Source organism: Ictidomys tridecemlineatus, chromosome 13 (assembly GCF_052094955.1).
Source record: "Ictidomys tridecemlineatus isolate mIctTri1 chromosome 13, mIctTri1.hap1, whole genome shotgun sequence".
Classification (NCBI taxonomy): Eukaryota; Metazoa; Chordata; class Mammalia; order Rodentia; family Sciuridae; genus Ictidomys; species Ictidomys tridecemlineatus.
Genome location: NC_135489.1, coordinates 88,390,877 through 88,414,444, shown reverse-complemented (window position 1 = coordinate 88,414,444; position 23,568 = coordinate 88,390,877). Strand labels below are relative to the sequence as shown.

The 23,568-nt window shown below is 47.1% G+C and overlaps 1 protein-coding gene across 4 annotated transcripts in view; it reads right to left on the bottom strand.

Annotated features, from left to right (window-relative positions):
* Positions 1-23,568, bottom strand: part of Piezo2 (piezo type mechanosensitive ion channel component 2) — a 337,909-nt gene that overhangs the window by 248,977 nt on the left and 65,364 nt on the right. For all 4 annotated transcript variants that reach the window (XM_078030440.1, XM_078030437.1, XM_078030438.1 and 1 more), the window contains exon 2: positions 21,503-21,598. In XM_078030440.1, the coding sequence (XP_077886566.1) occupies positions 21,503-21,598 (96 nt within the window). The remainder of the gene's footprint in view (positions 1-21,502; positions 21,599-23,568) is intronic.

The following is a 23,568-nucleotide window of genomic DNA, read 5'->3' as shown; positions in this document are numbered from 1 at the left end:
AAGGCCTCCCCATCCATCCACCCAGAGGACACGGATGGTGCATGGCTCCCCTCTGACCTGCGTCTGCATGTGCGTGCGGTTGCTGTCAAAGTCAGCCTAACGTTGACTTAGTGGAAGAGACACTTGGCCATGGTTACGACAGCATGGCCTCCAAGGCGTGCCGAAGGAGCGCTTTCCATCAAACCAGGGCTCCTGGGAACTGTTTCTGATGTCTAAAATGTCAAATAACTGTGTTTCACCGAAAAAAAACATCCAGCCTCAAGACGAACGTGTGCGGGAGTCAGACACGCAGAGCACGTGCTGGGAGCGAGACGCTCTCTGTCCCGTGAACCAGCCAGACCGGGAGCGTAGACACGGATGTGCAGTCGCTCTCGGAGGAAGTCAAAATTTGATTTAAAGTTGGCATGCAACCTAGCAGGCTCGGGGTGCTCAGCATAATTAGGTACAGAGTCACTGGCTGCCCAGAAAGCACACAAGCTGGCCAAGACGCGAGCTTTCCCGACTCTTACCAAAAACCTGATCTGCAGGCTTCACGGGGCGGGTTATAACTCAACACTTGAAAACTTAAACAAGCTGACACTGTGCCCAGTTGAAGCTGACGGGAGAAAAACTACTCGTAATTTTATTTGGACATTTTTAAAAAATCTGAAAGCTGTTACCAAGGTTGTTTTTTTAGAGACCCATTTTCCCCCAGTGCTGTGTGTGCAAATTCCCCAGGGATCCTGGTACTGGTTCCTGTCTTTATTCACTTTCCAGTAAGTTCATATTCCCCTCTTCCTGAAACACCGAAGTCAAAACTTTTACTTTACTCCGTTCTGACTGAAAGAGCAGCAACGTGATTTTCTCTATTGTAAGCCAGGGCAGGTGAGGCGGGATGTGGGGCGCACACCTATAATCCTAGCCACTTGGGAGGCCAAGGCAGGAGGATCGCAAGTTCAAGAGTCAATCCCTGGATTCAATCCTCAGTACAAAGAAACAAAACAAAAATTGGCTGAGGAGGAGTGAAGGCCATTTATTAAATGCACCATTTTTAGGATTATTTCCACTTAGTATTACTTTCACTGCTGGCTTATTAGTGGAACTAAAACAAAATTATAGACTTCTTTGTGCTTCAAAAAAAATTATCCCTTTATTGAATGTTGAGCACATTTTAAAATTATGCATCCTGTGTTCACCACACTGCAACTTACCAACTGCTGGCAGGTTCCGTCACCAACATGAGAAATGAGCTGGGAGGTGACTCAAGGCCTTCTTTGCCCTGAAGAGCATGGCAGAAGCTACTCTAGTTCCAGTGCATGGTACGCCAATTAGAAAACAAACAGTGTATCCCGAGTGTTTGCATGGGGGTGGCTGAGGCTCACAATGACAGGCACTGCTAAGAGCGGGTCCCAGCAGCCTGCCAGCAGGAAGCTCAGAGAAGGGGATTTACAGACTCATTGTCAGGGAATAGAAAAGCATATCAGAGACCACTCATAGGAACAGGAAATAGTCTGACCCTGCAAAATCTCCAGAGGCCTGGAGGTAAGATTATGATGAAATCAGAATCCTACAAAACCACTTATCTGTAGGGGTAAGTGAAGTGGACGCTTTCCTACTCTTCTTTAAGGACAGCACAAAAGAATTTGGCTTGGAATAATACATTATTTCAGGATCATATCATTCACACAGAAATTACATTATCTAGGGCTGGGATTTGAGTGCTTGCCTAGCACGCGTGATCCCCAGCACCACATAACACACACACACACACACACACACAAAAACTAAATAAAAAAAAAAGGTATTGTGTCCATCTACAATTAAAAATATTTTTAAAAAAGAAAATACATCATCTAGCATCATACATGCCCCTACACACGAGGGTAACTTCACAATACTCTATATTCTTTCAGTAGTGACTTCCCCTTGTGAAATCTTTAATCCCACCCTCTGATCCTCATCCCCATAATCATCCTCACTACAGAATAATAATAATAAAAAAAGGAGCACTGTGTTTTTGCTATTAAGTCAGTTGTGGCATTAGAAGCTACTTTTCTTTTTATAAATTTTATTTTCATTAAGCTGTATTGTACTAGTCTCTTTTCACAACAACAACAATTTTTAAAAAATCTTTTTTTTTTTTTTGCACTATTCAAATTCCAAGCAGGATCGTTTAAGATTATCTTGCAGCTCAAGAGGCTGAGGCAGGAAGATTAGGAATTCAAAGCCAGCCTCAGCAACTTAGTGAGGCCCTCTGCAAATTAGAAAGACCCTGTCTCTAAATAAAATATAAAAAAAGGGCTGGGATGTGGCTCGGTGGTCAAGCACCCCTGGGTTCGATACCCAGTACCCCGACCCCAAGAAAAGTGAAAAAAGATTATCTTGTATATGTATTTATTCTCCAAGAACATGAATGAGAAAAAGCGCATGGGGCTTAGTCCACAGCTTCCCGAGAGGCCAGAGCTGGGGAGCTGTTAGGGACAGAATGGCTCCCCCTGGTGGAAGCAGAATTATTTCTCTTGGCAAAATTAGGTGGCCCAGACATCAGGATGCTTACTACAAAGGCAGCGTCCAAGGCAGCTGGGAAACTAGGAAGGAGTCTACAGCCAGAATCACAGTTCTGTCTTCCGATTAAACGACTCTAACCACTGCACAGCACTCTCTGGGGTAGCTTGCCATGGGGAGCTGAACAGCGAAGTGCACACAAAAAAAGATTAAAAAAATTCAGAGTTCAGAGAAGCTGTCTTCCGCCACGAAGTAAAGTGCAACAAGACTCCCAGGCCCCCACATCTCTTTGCAGGCCCCAAGGAGGACAGTGGAACAGCCAGCACAGGAGCTGGGCAAGTCTGCAGATGGGAGCAGGGACCTGCAGCAGGATTTCAAAGCAGAACGGCCCTCTAGAATCCATCCTGTGTTCCAGACAGCCACTGTCATTGTTTTCAAAGGTCAGTGGGTTTTAAACTAAATAGTTGGAACTGGAGGAAATGGGGATATTAGTCATTGTTTACTTTACCATATTATCTCCCCACATCTGTGGTCTTTTGGTGTTTAGACTAAATTTCTTCCTTATTTTTCTGCTGTGTCAATTGTTTGGGCCTTTTTAATGTGAGAAAGCGTCACTGTTATTGTTTTAAGATTGCTCTTTAAAAATGCAATTACTATACTAATCTAGAGGGCAGAGTAAAACATTCTGAAAGGAACAAACTCCTTGCTGTTTCTCCACCTAATTCTCTACAAGTGCCATCCATAAAAGTCAATGTCCACGTTTGTGTAAAATCCAGCTCCACCAACAATTGCGCAAGGACCGAGCAGAGAGAGCGATGGTGTCTCTGCGCCCAGTACATCCTGTGCCCTGGACAGCTCGAGAGCCACTTTCCCCAAGCTCCTGGCTGTCCAGCGTCTTCAGCCACTGTGTCTATTCCTCACTGCTCGCTGAAGGCCACCACCTCTCTCCAGGAAAGATGCTGCTCTGTGGAGCAGATTTCGCCATCTCCCCCCTCGAAGTTATAAATGTGCTTCTATTCAGGCCACCAAGGGAAAGCCCACTCCTGACAGTGGGAGATGCTCAGAAGCCTGCCCTTCGGAGACAGGGGCCCAGAGGATGGACTGGGTCTCGGCCCAGCATCGTCCCCCCAGGTTGAGGAGGAGTCTGGATGGCCCAGTCACGCAGGGTCAGCCTCCCACACACGCACGCCTGCTCCCTGGCCATGGGCACTTGGGACAGCCAGTCCCGCTGAGCCTGTTGTGGCCGAGTTTCAACAGCAGTGTGGGACAGGAAGTTTTGCTGTTTCACCAACTAAAGTGTCCCAAGTGTCCCCGGAGGGCAGGTCCACACCAGCACTGGTGCTCAGCACCTCGCCTGCAGGACAGGGCCACCTGGGAGGAAGCTGCCTGAGGCCCCTCGCTCAGGTGGGACCAAGGGGAGGAGGGCTCAGTCGGAGGCAGGACACTGGACCCAGCAGTCCTGGCCCTTCCATCTGAGTGCCCCGGAGCAGGCTGCCTGACCGAGGGTCCATTCCGATGAGGAAGCAGGAAAGGGGATACCAGGAATAAAACCCACAGCTCACTGAGGACTCTGGGAAATGTCCATCAGCACCTGCAGCTGAGAGAGCAACGCGGGCCCCCACCCACCTCCTGGGCTGCACGGGATCGATGGTTAAGTGAGTCCCAGGAGTGCTTCTTCCAAGAAGACCACAGGCGACTCACAGCTGTAGTTTTATTTGTACACTGGCTCTGATCCCCAAAACACTTTATAGAAAAAAAAAGTTTGGGCTTAAAAGGGAGTTACTCCAGATACAGGTTTAACCAGCTAAATATACTCCTATGGTCCTCAGACATCCAGGGTCTGGTTGGCAATCCTATGTGCAGAGCAGTTGGTGGAACAGACCAGTGATCTGCATCACACTGAAGAGTTCATGAAATCTTATCTTCTGAGGCCCACGGATAAGGATGTGGTGGAGAAGGAGGAATCTCTTCCCTCTAAACACACACCACATACGCACGCGCACACACACACAGAGGAGAGTACACATCTATGATTACTGAGGTTACCAGCGTAGCAGATAGACCTGGGACATGCAGTTAAATTAAAATTTTAAATAAAAAACGAATAATTTAATGTTTCAGTGTAAACATGTCCCATAGAACGTGGGACATAACTACACTAAGAAATGACTTATTTATTTGATGTTCAAATTTGGACACACTGTATTTCATTTGGCAATCATAATTATTAGAGGCACATATGTGGAATGCAATACATATGATTTATAGGTCATCTCTGGAGATTTTTCTTTTTCTCCATGTGTAGGAAAGAAAAAAGTAGAATAAGTGAAAGAGAGAGAGAGAACAGATTACAGGCTTATCAAGAACCGAGTGTAGGAGATCATGAAATTCATCGTCATAAAGCACCTCCTTCCTAACCACATGTGTGCACACGCACGCGTGTGTGAACTTCCTGAAACAGGAAGCTCACTGATGTTTTGGAAACTACTGCTGTAAGTGAAAATGATGGATGTTAGTTCTGACATGCTCCAAGATTCCTGCTAGCATTTCTTTCCTGCATCTCCACACTTTAGAATCTAAAACTGGGACACAGAAATTTAGGAGAAAAGTGATCTGTGTGAGCTTTCCAACTTGCCAGCTAGCTGCACGACAGCGGAGAGATAACCCCAGCTGATGCCCCCACCCATAAGGTGGAACATGGTGACACCTATCTCAGGATATTGTCCTGTGTCCTAAGAAATGAAGTAGAGCACCTTCCCGAAGTGTGAGAACAAACTTTGTCGTTCATAAATTAATAATCAAAGCATTGAAAATAAAAGTGCATGTGCAAGTTTCCTTCGTACCCCTCTCTCTGCCACACCTGTCAGATAATACACATCCAACAGCATGGTGCCTCTAGACGTAGACCTGGGTCTAAAGTTTCAAGTTCCAGACTTTATAACAAAAGAACCTCATAAAAGACCCTGATACTTGCAAATGCAACCAGAGAGCCAGACTGATGCCAGTCCCACAGCTTGTGTGGCATGGTCTCTGTGGCATGTTCTGCAACACTGTTCTGAACACCCCCCCGTGTGCTCCCAGGGGGATGTAAGCTCAGGCTCCTGAAGGCCTCGAGCTACATCTTCCTGGCAATACTTTCAATCGCTTTTTTTGCTGTTTTTGCTTAAAGATGCCTAAGTTAATATATACAGGGGGTTCGATAACATTGGACTCGTGGTCAACAGCACTATTATTCAGGCCTGAAAAACTGGGTGCATCTGGTCCTTGGGAAGGATAGACAGCACTTTTAAGCTGAAATCACACACACACACAGCGGGCAGGCAGATGTGGGAGGCGTGGCAGAGAAGAGCCTGTGAAGAGGACACACTTGATGCAGAGCTGGAGCAGGAAGGCAGGGAGCCGTCCCCCTCGCAGTCCACTGGGGACACAGGCATCAGGTGACTCACGTTCACCGGTTCTGTCCATGGGCAGGTGACCCTGGAAACTTAGCAGGGAGACAAATCCACAACACTGATGGTGAGTGACGATTAACTAGACTTCATCACATATTCTAAGATCCGGCTCCTACTTCAGGGTCACCAAAGAGACCATGAGTTTCTGGATGACAGGGACTATCTCTGAGTTTCTCAGCATTGTGTCACCAGCTCCTGCAGAGGGTTTGTGAATCCGTAGGCGCCTTTTGAGGAACAGGGTTCGAGGAATGAATGGATTAAGTACGATAACATGTCCCTATCTGCTACAGCTGGTAACACTCACCGTCCCTCTATCCCACTGCTTGGTGTGGGTCCATCTTCCCGTAACAGCTTCCTTGTGAGCGCACGGGGAAGTTCTGCCAGGTGTCACACAGATAGTCACAAATCGGCAACACTCTACCCACAATATTTTAAAATTTCCCAGGTAACCACTTGTCAACCCCTCCTTCCTTCCAACTCTGTTCCCTTGTGTCCTAACACAAAGCCCAGCCCAGCCCAGCTGTCAGGAGCCAGTCTCCTGCTTCCAGCCCATACGGAGCCTTTGTAAAAGCTCCAGCTATTGAATATTTGATGCTGGCACAGGGGTGAGCCACAGCAGCCGTTCTGCTAGGTGGAGACTGGTCGGCACCTGCTTGCTGCTTGCAACTCGCTCTGAGGGGGACAGCATGGTGGGCTGTCTGTCCATCTGCAGGCTGGACAGACAGCATAGCGCTCCTCCTTGGCTGTGCCTCTCTAATAAGAGAGCCGTTGAGCGAGCCGGTGATGAATAAATAATCAGCCCTCACCTGTCGCAGGATCACAGAGCCAGGGCGTGACAGGGCGGTCCCTGTGCCCTTGGCTCTGCTCAGCCTGTGATCTGCTCCTGCCCCCTGTGAGCAACTTCCTCTGCTGGTTCCAGCCTTGAACTCTGAGCAGCCTGCTCTGCCCTCCTAACTCTCCATGTGTGAGAAAGCAGTGACGGACCACGTCCCCTAGGTAGTCACACACAGAAAGGTCACTCCAGGGGGGCCTCAGTGGGCCAGGCCTCCCCACCGACTTCCACACTGCCTCCTGCAGTGGTGACCCCATCACAGTGCTGCAGGAGGGGCTGAGCCGAAGAGAATCACGCGGGACAGTGGGCAGGGTCACCTGGGGAGACAGGGTCATCCTCAGAAAATCATGCCCTGCTCCAAGCCTCCGGTTAGAAAACTGCAGAAGCAGGGCCACGGCCAGCGCACCACGGGACTCCATGGCGTTCTAGCTCACAAGAGGCTGGACTAGAGAGTTTGTTTGGGTCCGTGAAACAGAGGCCAGAATCCAGCCTTCACTCAGCCACTTGCCAGGGACATGGTGGAGCATGTGACCTGTCAGCCACAGTCCCCTCCTGGGTGCTCCTCACTCCACCCCTCTCTCACACAGCAGTCCTTGCTCTCTGAGGGTGGATGCTCGCCCCTCAGAGCTGTTGATGGCCAGCTCTGGTCATGAAAACAGGCCTCACGGTGGAGACCTGCGAGAGCATGACTTTTGGTCGGGCATTCACGTGGTGGGACGGGAAGAGGGAGGGCTGCAGGGTCGGACAGAGGCAGAGGTCAGTGCTGCACGGCGCAGCAGAGTGTTGCCAATGGCAAGCCCCGGTGCAGGGACAGTCCTACAGAGTTGTCCTGAAGCCTGGCGATGGGGCGGGTCCTTCACATGTGTGCCGTGACCACTCATGGAAACGGAAGCCACACCCACCACCAGGTCGAGCCGGATCCTTCAGGCTGGGACACCACCGTAGCTATGAGCCCTCAGTCACCGTAGCTCCAGCCAGAGGAGAGTAGTGCCCTGGCCCTAAGGAAGGTCCACTGCAGGGACCTGGGCAGAGCGCCCACTACAGTGAGGGCTAGGCATCCTCACTGTCCGCCAGAAGACGCCTCTGCAGCTGTTGTGCCACCTTAAACGCAGTTTCCATTGTGTAGATGCCATTTGACTTAAGGAACGGCGACACCATGGTGAAAAGGTGCCATTCCATGGCACCCATAGCACAAGGGTCATCCTGTGAGGCTGACGAGGGCAGCCAGTTGCAGGGGGAGAGGAAGGGCATCTTGAGAAGCCGAAACTCACGGAGGAGGCTGCACACATGCTCACACACTCCAGCCCTCCCTCTGCACCATCAGGGCTCTGGAAAGGCCAACCTGACCCCCTCGGTGGCACCTACTGGCGCTGGGGTGGGTGAATGCTGTAGTTTTGATAAATGTCCCTCAAAGGCCCATGAGTTCAAGGCTTCGTTCCCAGCCCATAGTACTACTGTGAGGTGGTCAAACCCTTAAGAGGAGGGGCCTGGTGGGAGTAGGTTAAATCACTGGGGTGTAACTTGAAGGGGACACTGGGACCCCAGCCCCTTCCTCTCCCTCTTGGACTGCTGGCACCACGAGAGGAGCAGTCTCCAGGGCCATGCACTCCCTCCATGATGTGCTGCCTCACCACAGGCCCCAAAGCAGTGCAGCCAGCCAACCATGGCCTGAAACCTCTGCTACTCCACGCTCAAATAACCTCTTCTTTGTAAATTGATTTTCTCAGGTACTTTGTGATTTTCCTGTGGGTTAGAAGTTGCCCAGTGGTTGCAGCCAGAGTGTACTTAGAGGAGATGACTGCAGTGATGGGGAGCTGACTAACATGTCCCCAAGGAGCGCAGCACAGGCTACTGCCACCACCGTCACCTGCAACTTCTCCAAACTCTCAGGTCACCAAGCACCAGCAAGCTGAAGGGCAGAGAGTGAGCTTAGGCAAAGCTAGTTTAAAAACTAAATGAAGAAAGGGAGGAAGGAGACAGAACTCAATGGTAAACCGTAGGATGGAAAGGAATAGCTCATGGTGGCTCTAGTGCCATAGTGTCTGCTTGCCCACTTGAGACCCTCAGGAGCACATTCGGGGAGCCAAGGAACGGACGCGTGGCTCTAACCAGCACCCTGTGTGCAGGTGACTGTCCTTCTTCCTAAAGATGAAGACTTCCTAAGGGCAGGTTACAGCATGCCGACTGTCCCCCTGTGTTCCAGCGCATGGAGATGACACGCCTAATCTCCTTGTTGTTTCCACTCTGTTTTTCATATTAAGAGAGTAGAATGAGGGACGCACCCTTAGATAACTGAATTATTCACAGCAGAAGCACTCCTTCGGTGCATCGATTTTGAAAGCTTGTGACCTTCAGGAATAAGTCGGTAATCACTGTGTGCATCTCCGTTCCTTCTCCGTAAAATAGAACCAATGCTCATACGGAGCTCAAAAGGTGCGTGTGTGGGTCAGGACTTGCTGTGTGGATGCTTGAGGTAGTGGCCCGGCCTCTAGCAAGCTCTGTTTCCTGTTTATTCTTCTTATAATTAACAATCAGCAACGTGGAGTTTAATGTAGGTTTTTGTCTTAAAGGGGTTTTCATATAAATCTGAGCAAATGCAATGGGGTGTGTTTAAGAAAAACAAATGACATAAAACCCAATCTAGCTAATGAATGAACCCATCAGAAGTTAGTCTGGCCCAGCCTCGGAGGCAAGCCAGTTTCAAAACTGAAATAAATTGACTCCAAAAAGTATGTAAGCCAATTAACTGCAGCTGAACATTGGTAGAGGCAAAATAAAATTTAAAAGTCAGAGAGCTCTAGAGCTCATTCCACGTCTACGGAGCTCAGGTCACAGGCCCCATGAGGTACCTAGGGACGGCAGACGGGTCACTGTTCGCCCAGAAGGGTGCCCAGCACTCAACAGACAAGGAAACGAGGGCTGGGAATTTAAGGAACTTGCCAAGACTGGCTGGCAGAGCTGGATCCAGACTGGGAGGACAGAGGCCTGTCCAGTTTACCTCCGTGTGTTCGACTGCTGGAATCCAGGCCTGACAGGGCAGATGCCAGGATGTATTTGCCAAGTGGATACATAAAAGCAGCATCATTCGAAGAACCAATATCAGACTGATGAACTGCCACACAAGACAATGTTTAAATAAGAGATGGAGTTTAAATTAGAGGTGAGGCTTATTGTGGCCACAAAAAAAAAAAAAACAACCGGGGGGACTTTTGAAATCTTCTTTGTATAGTAACGTGGCCTGATGTCCTCTGAAGTCCTTGGCCTGCTAAATTTATGTTGCCTGAAATTCCCTCTGTCTGCCTAAAGTATTCCATATGCCAAATTTAAAACAATAACAGAATATTATATATGTGCCATCCCCAAAAAGAACAGATAGAATAACCCCAAATTCCTATTGATTTGTTAAAAAAATTCAGGCAGCAAAATTATTTTTGTTGACATTGCTTTTGGTGGTAGCTGATGTTGATAATGAAGCACTTACCTAATAATCTGCTCAATTAAATATTTTCTTGCCTTTTGTTTTATTACAACATAGTAAAACACTGCAATAATATGCCTAATGGTTTAAAGACTGCTTTTAACAGAAACCAGATGCAAGCAGTTTTAAATATCTGCTACTATTTCCTTTCTGACGTCTAAACACGGCTTTACAAATGACAGACCTCTTTGCCTCTTTGAGTAGGCAAATTGAACATCATTTATCTTTCCTAGGGTGCCTTTTGTGACTCAGGTTAAAAGTGTCCAGGGTCAGAAGCTCAGAAAGAGGCCCCTTTGGTGTTTATGTCACATGCACACACAAACACATACATACACATATGCACCAGAATGGCCCTCACACTTGTGGATCCTCTCCATCCACCTGCAGACTCAGTCTTCATGTGCAGTATGAAGTTTTTTGAAATTGTTTTTTATAATAACAGCAGCTCCCTCAAAAATGCGTTGGGAGAATTAAATAGACTACTTACAAGCTTAGTGAAACTTCCCCTTAAGGTAAGACTCTTATTCAGAGCTATGCAGAATAAAATATGCTTTTCTTTTCTTTCGTCTTAGGGTAACTTTGGCAACACTTCACAAACTTTAACTTGGCCTGCTAAATGTCCCACCTGCTCACAATTGTCACCAAAGTGCAATGATGTCCCTCCTTTCCCATCCCTTCCTGATTCTCTTTAAATGTTGGCAGAGATCTCAACAAACTGCATAAATATGTATATAGGTACACACACGAATATAATCTGTAATAAGTTTAGAATGCAAATGCAAAACAAATACATCCAGGGAATTGCTACATTGACCCAAAGAACAAAGCAAACCTTATTAGTGGGGAAAGGTTATTTACTCCTTTCAAAGCAGGAGGTGGAAGAGGCCACCTATTGAACATGCTTGCAGGGAAGGCCTGTGAAGGCTGGCGCTACAGCAGTCCTGTTGCAGTTCCCTTGCAATCCCGCTGGCTGCAGCAAAGAGCTGGGCTCAGCACCCAACTTCACCTACTCCATGGGAACTGGCCGCCATTGCTGAGTAGGGAAGACAAGAAGGACTCACCGAGGCACAAGTCCGCCCCTGGCATCTACCACTGGACCCTGTGTTCTGGCCCGTTCCAGGGCTGTCTGAGCTCAGAGAACATTCACAACTAAGGATTTCACAGTGTCTGAGTTCTTGGACAGGAAGGAGAAATGATCACACACCCTAGACAGTGGCCGGCACTGTGCCCCTTGGCATTGTGTGTGTGTGTGTGTGTGACACAAACATCTCACACACGAACAGATTAGACAGTGATGGTGCTGAGCTTTCCTTGCCGCACAGCGATGGCTAATGTGACCTGGACACGCCTGCAACTTTAGCCTGAGAGCACACACACTGACAATGACAACTTGCTGCAAGTACCTAGCAAGTGGACAGAGCGACTTCCAGAGAGTAGGAGATGCCACACTGCATGCCACACTGGGACTGCGGCCCCCTCCTGGGACTGCGGTGCTCCACTGACAACACCAGAACTGTCGTCTATGAACCAGGAGCCCAGGGGAGTTCAGGGAGCCCGTGGACACTACCCACTGGAAAGGGACTCTGGACTTTGACTTACAGAATCAAAGACTAAGAATTTGTGGTCGGGTGCCCCAGCTCTGCCAGGATGAGGTGACCACGGGAAACAGGGATCCAGACTGCCCCAAACGGAGCAGGCTCACCATCGTGGTTCCAGGCCTGGCCAGCAGAAGAGCACGGTGGAGGGAGGCCTCGCAGCAGCGCCAGCCACAGGGGCCGCTCCTCCCTTAACTTCACCGAGAGGTTTCTCACCCCAGAAAGGAGCTTCTGCGTTGGCAATGGTAGTCCCTTTCTTCTAATGCCAGCGTCAGTGTGTGGGGAGTCCTAGGACAGTGCCGGGCACCAAGGCCATGGCTGAGAAGCTGGCTACTTTCATTTTACCAACTTCCTCAGTCAAAGCACCTGTCCCGAGAGCCCCCAGGGGCACGGCTCGGCTTTGTGCTTCAGGTTCCGGGGTGACCCCTGTGAAGCCATACTCCTCAGAACACTGCCTGCCCACCAGGGGCCTCCTTCAGAACAAGGTGCAGAATCACATGCACCCACAGCGGACGTGTGCCATCCTGGAAGGGGACATGCCTGGTCCTCAGGTACCTGCTGTGCATAGCAGTCAGTCCGCTCCCATACAAATCCCCCTGAACCTCATTCATGAAGATGATCGACACCCAGACACTGTGCTGTCAACTTCTTGTAATTTAGTTATTTTTTTCCCAAATTGGCACGACTAACCCAATCACCAGTTTTCCCTCCCCATCGAGCTTGACTCCCAGTGCTGTACGAATCAGACCCTCCTTACAAGCACGCAGCTGCGCCAGGAGCCTGGTCAAGAAAAATCTGAAGACCACTGGGAAGAAAGCTGGAACCAGTTCCGAGAAGTAACAGTGTCACTGGAATAAGAAGGAGACTTCCAGGATCATATACTGTAGAAGCCGCCACTCAACAGGGTGCTCCAGATCCCATGTGGGCAAGGGGACAGACGAGCAGAGAGCACGTCCCCGTCACCTCCTCACCCTGCACCAAACACAGTGTTTTTGAAGATCAGTCTCAATATTTGTTGAAAGGAGCAACCAGTCACACTGTGGAGTGCTTTCCACATAAGACACACGCACACCATCAGTCTCTTTCAACACAGTAAAACACCTCCTCCACTGTGCTTGTGTGCTCTCTGACCCTGTCCCCAGAGCTTGGTGATCTATCAGCCAACAAATATTTACCAAAGTCCCAGGTTTGCTTCCTTGCTTGAAGAACCCCAGCTGAGTAGCTCTGTTCAGGGCATGTGTCAGAATAGCCCAGGGGGCACCAGCATGACCCTCACACTTGTGGATCCTGGGGCTAGCTCTCCATCCACCTGCAAACTCAGTATGAGGTTTTTTGAAATTGTTTTTTTATAATAAAAGCAGCTCCCTCAAAAGTGTGTTGTGAGAATTAAGTTAATGCATGTAAATAATAATAGATACTAATATATACTTAGCACATTAGTAGCTCAGTTAACCTAAATGTTATTTCGAGAAATTAGAGACATTATTCTCTCTAGGAGCAGCACACTAAAGAACCTTGGAAATAACCTAATTATCTGTCAATATTTAGAAATCACCAGTCCAATCCTTCAGTGAAGACTAGCTATGGGGGCTGGGGTTGTGGCTCAAGTGGTAATGCGCTTGCCTGCCATGTGTGGGGCGCTGGGTTTGATCCTCAGCATCACATAAAAAATAAATAAAATAAAGATGTTGTGTCCACCGAAAACTGAAAAATAAATATTAAAAAATTCTCTCTCTCTCTCTCTCTCTCTCTCTCTCTCTCTCTCTCTCTCTCTCTCTCTCTCCCTCTCTCTCTCTCTCTCTCTTAAAAAAAAAAAGACTAGCTATGGTCATGAACAAAAGAGAAAGATTTTTAAACTGAGGCTCCCTGTGACATTTAAGATAAAGTTATGTTCTAAAACAGTAACAATATTATCAGCCAGTATTTACTGAACACTTACTGTGGCCTTCTTCCAGAGCCACACCTGTTTTAATACTCCATCCAAAGAAAATGTGAACACTTCTGCTACATTGACCAATTGAAGAAAAATGTTCGGTATTAGCATAAAGAACTTAATACCTAATTAATCTGCAATACACAGGCCTCCTGAAGCTAACGATAGACTAGTCAAATAAATTCAATGGAGGACAGATTCAGCCCTAATGCAGACTTCATTGTTTGTGAACAGGAAAGTGCTCAATTCCTTGGCTACATTATTGCAGGTTCAGATGAAATGCCCCTCATAGCAGTCTGGGTTTCTTCAGCTGCTCCTGATTCTCCAAGCCCAGTTCTGCAGCTGGAGCAGCAGGGCACCTGGCCTGCTCCACCTTCCGCTTCTGTCCGCAGAGCACTGGGGGTCTCCAAGGGGACATCTCCTCTGTGAAGACTGAGGGGAGCACAGGACGAAAGCCATGCTCACAGACACCTCTAGGTCTCGACACTCTGGAAATACCTTCATCCCTTCATCCTACAGGTGTTGACAGAGTGGCTCCTCTACCCAGGCGCTGTTCTAGGACCTGGAAATCCCAGAGCAAACAGAGCAGCGATCACTTGCCATCTTGAGCCTCACGGTAGCCGGAAGGACACCAGATGAACGCATTAAATTGAAGCTCTGGCTCCGTTTCAGGTGAGTCCCTAAGAGGCTGAGGGCTCAAGCCTTTATGCCGAGCATCCCCTCCTCCAGTGAACACCATGGCAAAGGATGTGATTTTCAACCTGTGGCTCCCCATCCAGTGGCTATGCGAGAATCCATGCTGCAGAAGCAAGGAGAACTGGTATGGAGGGAAGAATCCCACCCTCAGGTTGTCAGTGAATGCCCCTGTGGGCATGCCGATAGGTAAATGATGCTGAGAAGCCAAGGCTGAGAAGCAAGGTGGGCTGCGTGGACCTGGCTGCAGAGGGGAGGGCTTGCTGGGTGGAGAACAGGCACTCTGACCATCCAAGACCACTTTTTGTTGCTATCACAAAGTACCTGAAACCAGATAATTTACCAAAAAAATAAAAAATAAATTTAAAAAATCACAAAAGTTTATTTGCCTCACAGTTCTGAATACTTGGAAGTCCAAGAGCATGCGCCGCATCTGCTCAGCATCTGGAAGATGCAAGAGGACATGGTGGACAGCATCGCATGGCAAGTCAGAGCTAGCGGGCCACTTCAGATCTCTGTCCCTGTTCTCAAGAAGCCACTAGTGGGGCTCCACTTTATGACCTCATCTAGTTCCAATCACCTCCCTGGGCCCCACCTCCAAGTGCCATCAATATATGCATTGGGGGTCATATTTGCAACACATGAACTTTAAGGGGAGACATATTTAAAACTGTAGCACTGATGGCAGATGAAAGGTGCCCACTCCTCATGCTGTGTGTGTGTATGATAGGGAGAGAGAGAGAGAGAGAGAGAACCCGCCCTACAGAGCTGGCTACAACTCCCTGTTCCCACAAGGAACCACGGGAAAGGTGTTCAGCTCTGCACCAAGGAAGGCAAAGAGAGTAAGATCCAACCAGGACTCCCTACTGCCACCTGCCACCTGCCACATCCAGGGAGACACAGCCCAGTCAGGGCAGAGGCAGGAGCCAAGCAGGCCAGGGACAGGGACAGGAGCTATGCAGAGAGGATCCCCAGGGGCCCTGTGCCCTTTTCAGATTCCCACAGACAAGAGCACACAATGGAAAGAAGCTTCGGTTGTAAAGAAACTTCCTGGTTTTCATTCTTGCACAGTCTGACCTGAGGCAGACAGGGACACTAGAGGATCCAAGGACAGGTGTCCCTCGAAGGGTCAGCTGACAAGCTCTGTGGGCTGCTTAGATTTTTCACCCAGGGAAGAGTCAGCCCCTTGGGGAAGGTGGACAGGACAAACCAAGGGGCAAAGGAGGACAGCTGTGTGGCCAGCGCCTTCAGGTCCAGCACCTGTGGTGGCCTGGTGGCTCCAATAGTTCCAGGTATGTCCAGGTTTTGAGGGAAACACAACTGGTTCACAGCAAGAAACGTGGAGGTGGAAGAGGACGGGACAACTTTAGTTAGAAAGGTAAGGGCAGCCGTCTCTGTGGAGGCGACCCTGGCGAAGAGTCTGACTGGGAGAAGAGGCCCTCCACTCAAATCTGGGGAAGAATATTCCAGGCGGAGGGAGCTGCAAAGCTGCAGCCTGAGTCCATTGTGCTGCTCTCCTAGGATGCCTGCTCACGTAGAAGGAACAGAGCTTCGTTCTTACACTTCTGTAGGCTGAGAGGCCACGGGCTGGGGTCTGGCCAGGGCCTAGGTGCTGTGTGCATCACAACATGGCGGAGGGCACTCAGGAGCCGAGATGAAAACTGGTCCGAGCTCTCCCTTTTTCAGAAGGCTATGCCTGTGATAATGGCCTGAGTCCATTTATGGGGTGGCCCCTCCTCTGCCGGTCACCTCTCAATACTTCATGCTGGCAATTAAATTCCAACCTGGGTTTCCAAGAGGCACTGGAACCTCAGGAGTGTTAACCTACTCAATGCATTCACCCCCTGATGGGGATTAGCTGGGTGGGAACTGTAGGCAGGAGGGTGTGGCTGGGGGAGGAGGGCCCCTGGAGCATGGCTTTGGTTTATTTTTTGTCCTTGGTGAGCAGAGCTCTCTCTCTCCGGCTTCCTGGTGCCACATTCCCAGAGGCTTTCCTCCTCACACTTCCACGGTGATGTTCTGCCTCACCTCCAGACCCAAGGGTCTGTCTATGGACTGAGACCTCTGAAACTGTGAGCTCCCAAATAAACTTGTCATGTTCTCATTGTTCTCGGCAGGTCTTGTGGTCACAGCAGTGTAAAAGCTGACTAAAATACTAGAGTTCTCTGCACATCTCAGCCCTCCTTAAATAAATTCTATGAGGCTTGTTGAGGCTCCAAACAATTTTTTTTGGTACCCTAACTTTTTTTTCTGGTGTTAAGGGTCTAATTGGGGCCTCGTGCTGCCAGTCAAGTGCTTTAACCAATGAGCTACACCACAGCCCCACCATAATTTTGTAAAACAAAACTTGTAGAGTTTAGCATGACTACCTGCTGTCACCCTCCTCCTTCAGCACTGCAGGACAAGGTCTCATTCCAATCAGTTTAGTCACAGGATGGGGAAGCACCATTACTACTCAGATATTTTCATCCTGCGGATGACACTATCATCATGAATTCAGCAAAGTAGAAGGATATGAAATCAACACCCATAAATCAAAGGCATTTCTGTACATCAGTGACAAATCCTCTGAAAGGGAAACGAGGAAAACTACCCCATTTACAATAGCCTCAAAATAAATAAATGAATAAAATACTTGGGAATCAGCTTAACGAAAGAGGTGAAAGACCACTACAATGAAAACTACAGAACCCTAAAGAAAGAAATCAATGAAGACTTTAGAAGATGGAAAGATCCACCTTGCTCTTAGATGGGTAGAATTAATATTGTCAAAAGCACTATACAGATTTAATGCAATTCCAAACAAAATCCCAATGGCATTCCTTATAGAAATAGAAAAAGCAGTCATGAAATTCATCTGGAAAAATAAGAGACCTAGAATAGTCAAAACAATTCTTAACAAGAAGAGTGAAGCAGGTGGCATCACTGTACCAAATTTTAAACTATACTACAGAGCAATAATAACAAAAACAGCATGGTATTGGCACCAAAATAGACTGGTAGACCAAAGGTACAGAATAGAGGACACAGAGACTAACCCACAAAATTACAATTATATTTGACAAAGGCACCAAAAACATACATTGGAGAAAAGATAGCCTCTTCAACAAATGGTGCCGGGAAAACTGGAAATCCATATACAACAAAATGAAATTAAACCCCTCTCTCTCACCTTGTACAAAACTCAATCTCAAAGTAGATCAAGGACCTAGGAATTAAACCAGAGACCCTGCGTCTCATAGAAGAAAAAATAGGCCCAAATCTCCATCATGTCAAATTAGGCCCCAGCTGCCTTAATAAGACTCCTATAGCACAAGAATTAAAATCAAGAGCCAATAAACTTATTGTATTCAAACTTAAAAGTTTCTTCTCAGCAAAAGAAACAATTGAGGTGATTAGAGAGCCTACATCTTGGGAGCAAATTTTTACCACACACACATCAGATAGAGCATTAATCTCTAGGGTATATAAAGAACTCAAAAAGCTAAACACCAAAAAAACCCAATCAATAAATGGGCCAAGGACATGAACAGACATTTCTCAGAAGATGACATACAATCAATTAACAAATATATGAAAAAATTTTCATCATCTCTAGCAATTAGAGAAATGCAAATCAAAACTACTCTAAGATTTCATCTCACTCCAGTCAGAATGGCAATATTATGAAGACAAACAACAATAAGTGTTGGCAAGGATGTGGGAGAAAAGGTACACTCATACACTGCTGGTGGGACTGCAAATTGGTGCAGCCAATATGGAAAGCAGTATGGAGATTCCTTGGGAAACTGGGAATGGAAACACCATTTGACTCACCTATCCCTCTCCTCAGTCTATGCCCCAAAGACCTAAAAGCAGCATAAAAAGGGACACAGCCACATCGATGTTTATAGCAGCACAATTCACAATAGCTAAACTGTGGAACCAACCTAGACGCCCTTCAGTAGATGAATGGATAAAGAAACTGTGCTATATATTACACTATGGAATATTACTCAGCATTAAAAGAGAATAAAATCTAAGAGAATAAAATCATGGTGTTTGCAGGTAAATGGATGGAGTTGGAGAAGATAATGCTAAGTGAAGTTAGCCAATCCCAAAAAAACCAAATGCCAAATGTTTTCTCTGATATACGGAGGCTGATTCATAGTGGGGTAGGGAGGGGGAGCATGGGAGGAATAGACAAACTCTAGATAGGACAGAGGGGTGGGAGGGGAAGGGAGGGGGTATGGGGTTAGAAATAATGGTGAAATGAGATGGACATCATCATCCAAAGTACATTTATGAAGACATGAGTGGTGTGAATATACTTTGTATACAACCAGAGATATGAAAAATTGTTCTCTATATGTGTAATATGACTTTTAATGCATTTCATTGTCATTTATAACAAATTGGAATTTAAAAAAATTTGAAAAAAGCCAACTCATTCCCGATGAGGGTCAGGGTGAACTTGAAACATTTTCATTTTGTTTTGGTGGAAAATTTTAAATCAAAGGTAGATGTATTTTTCAGCTCCCTCCCTCCAAGTGTCATTTACAAGTGTGCTAAATGGCATTATCTTGCACTTGAGTGTTGATACTGTTGTAAACGTAGATTTACTGGTTGGAGATGCCTTATTATAAAATAAGCAAATATAGGCAAAAAGAAATATGGCTTAAACCACAGTGGTGGGGAGAGTAGGATTTTCCCTTTGGTAGTACCCAAGGACTGCATCACCCTGTGAGTGAGGACACTAACATTCCTCGCATGCTGGGCACCTCTATGGATATACTTAGGGGGGAAAATAGTCGCACAAGAAAAACACGCATTTGACCAAACGGAGGGTGAAAGGTGGAGAAGCAGCAGCACTCCTGCGCACCACACACCTGGCTGCCAGCACAGAAGGGCCTGCCTTAGTGCAGCGCCAGCCAAGGTGATTCTGCTCCTGAGCCAGTTCAAGTTCACCTGCTGATTCCAGCGCAGGCTGTCTGGAGCAGGGACTCAGGGCTTGTGGAGAGCCCTTTCCACCTGCCAACGTACGTGCGCATCGACCTGTGTGAGACGGAGTGAGACGAGGCCAAGGCTGAGGACAGCCGGACCTGGGTCTCCCTGAAAAGCCGCACGGCTTCCACCAGCTCACAGTCACCTGCTCAGGTCGACTCCAGGGAGGACCCGCTGTGCCAGCAATGTCTCGCCCATGCCTCAAAGCACAGAGTTTAGATGGACAGACCGTGAGTCCTGCATGTCGAGAATAACCAGGCGACATCCCTTGCTAGAGTTGGAAGCACATCAGGAGGTCACATGGAGGCACCGTCACACCTCCTGGAGCTGGAGTGGAGGAAAGAGGAAACAAGCCACAGGATGCTGCTTCCAAGCACTAACTGGAGAGGCACTGGTGGCTGCCATCTCCAGTGTCCCCTCCCCTGCTACTACGTGAGCACTGACAGATAGCTGCACGCCTACCTGTGCTTTACCTTGCAACAGACCTTGGCACACTTCATTAAGGCAGGATATTTCCTTACATGGTGTTTTGCTCTTCGTGGGTATGTTGCCCCTACAGCCTTCCTGATAGTCATTAGTGCCCCTGGACTAAAACAGATGGCACTTCTGCCACTGCTGCTCCTTCAGGGCTGTTGCTTTGGGGAAAGGAAGACTCAGGGGCTGTCCCCTACATATGGAGGGGGAAATCCCAGTGCCTGAGCTCAGACAGAACCGTGAAAGGATATGTTGATTAAAAAGTGACAGTTTAATTCAACACCTTCAAGTCCTTGTTTTCGAAGCTCTGTATCATTTGAGTGTCATGAAATCTTGCTTTGAGAAATGAGCTCTGAGCCATGAAGCAGGAGCTGCTCGTGTGTTCAAACCTTGTCCTTGAGGTTAGAATCCATTCTGTTTATGTTAGACAATTTAGAAATGAGGCTGTGGTGTGTGGGGTCCCACAGACAGGGTATCTATGGTTCAATAAAGATTTGCAAAAACACGTTTCTCCAGCTTGTCTGAACTTTGCATATTAAGTAGTTAAATAACATGAAAGAGTTATTTTTTAAGTTCCTTGAGATAGGACAATACCATGGTATCTGCAGTTATAATCACCAGGAAGAATGCTTATAATATGCTTCATAAATTTACTAATGGGATGAGAATGGGAAGGTATTTGCTGTTCTGGATGCACCATGGGCTGCACTCATCTCCTGAGCCCCGGTCACTAAGGGGATCGCCCGTGGCTTCTCCATGCCACTCTGTAGGTTGCGCAGAGCCAGCTTTCCTTCCTTCGCGTCCACACGCAGCCATCCTGCTTGCCCATGGAGTTTGGTACGGCCCTTATTTCTTACAATGGTGATGTGTTAAAAAACAACTAATCAGATCAATTAAATGCGATTTCATTTTTATACTTGCGGGAGCCCTTCAATTAAATAAATTATAAACCAGACTGTGTTTCCTAATTAGAGGCCAGAAAATGCAGTTCCTGTTCCATGCCTGATTCTTGTGGAGCAATGAGAAGAATGCTAAAGCTTTGCTGGAATGTGCTTAGACACCAGACCCAGCTCAGACCGCCCTTGCTGTATGTCGTCAAGACAGATTTAAGAAATCTCAACAGATGCATGATCAAGGTACAAGTGTAACCAGGCTTCTTACTCAGTTCTCCCACAGAATGGCTCAGCAAAGTCAGACATTGCTGTGTCTCTTCCGGTTACCATGTTCTCCCAGCAATATGCAAATGCACAAGCCAATGTGGGCCAGCCATCTGCCTTGTTTTATTGACAATACTTTAACTAACCAAAACATTCCAGAAGCACTGCCAAGCCTACCAATGAAGACCCAGTAGGGAACTTACACCAGGAGAATAGTTGTGCAGGTGGCACAAGCACATATCACAGTGTGCATCCAGCGGTGCCCGGTGCAGCCATCGTCACAAGGCTGGACCCCACTCCCTGGCAGACCACCCTGCTGCACAGGTGGAAGCTTCCCCAGGGAATAAAGACAAACCCAGCAAGCCCAGCAAATGCACTGGGGCCCCGTAACTGTGGCCCAGAATAACACAGTGTCTCTTACCTTGCATTGTTGCTTTTGTTGGTTCCGAAAACAGAGGAATGAGCAAGAGGTAGATCAGGTAGACAAACGACAGCCCGTTGTATCGGAATGCACACGCTGCAGTTGGGAAGAGAGAAGAGGGAGAACGTCGTTACCAAGTAGGTCAACAGAAGCCAGCATGCACAACAGTGTGGTGACAGCATCAGCTGCCACTGGAGGGAACAATACCACTTCCTATGTGGACATGTTAATCCCATTGCAATAAATGAGTATTTATTCCATGTTCATCACTATGTCAAATATATGTGAAACAGAATTAAAATACATGGTCCCAGGTCTTCAAATCTAACCTGAAAGCATAAATGTTTAAAGAGACACTATTAAAAATAATAATCACTACAATAATTTGTTGAGATATACATAATATGAAAAGATGTGCATCTGACATAAAAACCGAACAGTGTAGTCTTTGATATGCAATTGACATTGTTATCAGCTTCAAAAAGCTTGTTATAACTGTGTTTTATGTTCACCTAATCACGACCATTAAACAAAAACCAACAGTCGATTCACAAAGGATAGAAATTTAAAAAGTAGGGTGGGTGGTAGTGGCGCACGACTGTAATCCCAGAGGCTCATGAGGCAGAGGCAGGAGGATCGGGAGTCCAAGGCCAACCTCAGCAACAGTGAGGCACTAAGCAACTCTGTGAGGCCTCATCTCTAAAGAAATTACAAAACAGAGCTGGAGATGTGGCTTAGTGAATAAGTGCCCCTGATTTCAACTCCTGCCCAGCCACCCCCCTCAAAAAAAAAAAAAAAAAAAAGAAAAGAAAATTAAAACATGCAACTGGAGAAAAATCATCAAATGAAAAGAAGGTGGCAAGAGAGGAAGAAAGGAACCAAAGAAGGACCAAGCAACTGGAAGAGAGGGGACAGAACTGCAGCAGGGAGTCCTCAGCTAGGGACAACCACCACCTCCGATGCAAATGCACTATGTTCTCCACTCCAAAGACGCAGAGAGGACACGGGAATGGAAAAACAAACCCACTAGGTGCTGCCTGCAAAAGATTTTCTCTACATTTAAGAAGACACAGGAAGTGAGAGTGAAGGGTAGAAAAAGATATCCCAAGCAAATGGAAATGAAAAGAGAACAGAGTAACTACACTTAGATGAGACAAAACAGACTTAAAGACAAAAACTACACAGGGGACCAAACACAGGACTACACAGTGCTGAAGGGTCGACTCACCAAGGGGATAGAACCGTTGCAAATGCATATACACACTCAACCCCAGAGCACTAAGTGTAGGAAGGAAGAATTACAGACATGAAGGAAAAGATGGACTACAGGGTTGAGTGCAAGTTTGAGGCCAGCCTCGGCAACTTACTGAGACCCTGTCTCAAAAAGTAGAAAGGGCTAGTGATGTGACTCAGGATAGAGGGCCCCTGTTGTTAGTCCCCCTAGAAGAGATGGACTACTGAATAGAAAGGGATTGAGAACCCTTTCAGACAGAGTCGACGTGAACATCAGACTTCAATTAAATTTTAGACAAAATGAACCCAGGACACACATACAGAACATTCCCTCCAACATTCCCTCAACTGCACATGAAAGGTTCTTCAGGTCAGAACGTAGGTGATGCTGCTAAGGAAGTTTTTAAAAATTGAAGAATGTGGGCTGGGGATGTGGCTCAAGCGGTAGTGCACTCGCCTGGCATGCGTGCGGCCTGGGTTCGATCCTCAGCACCATATACAAACAAAGATATTGTGTCCGCCAAGAATTAAAAAATAAATATTAAAAAAAATAAAAAATAAATAAAAAATAAAAAATAAAAATTGAAGAATGTGGAAATTCACATCAAAAATCTTTACTGAGCACACTCCCATGGAAACTAGAAATCAATAACAAGAGCAATTTTTGAAAATTTCATAAATACATGGAAATTTTAAAAAAAAAACATGCTCCAAGTCAACCAATGAGTCAAAAAAAAAAGAGATTCCAAGGGATATTTAAAAATTATATTGAGACAAATGAAAATGGACAAAAATATACCAAAACTTTGGGATGCAGCAAGAGCAATCCTAGG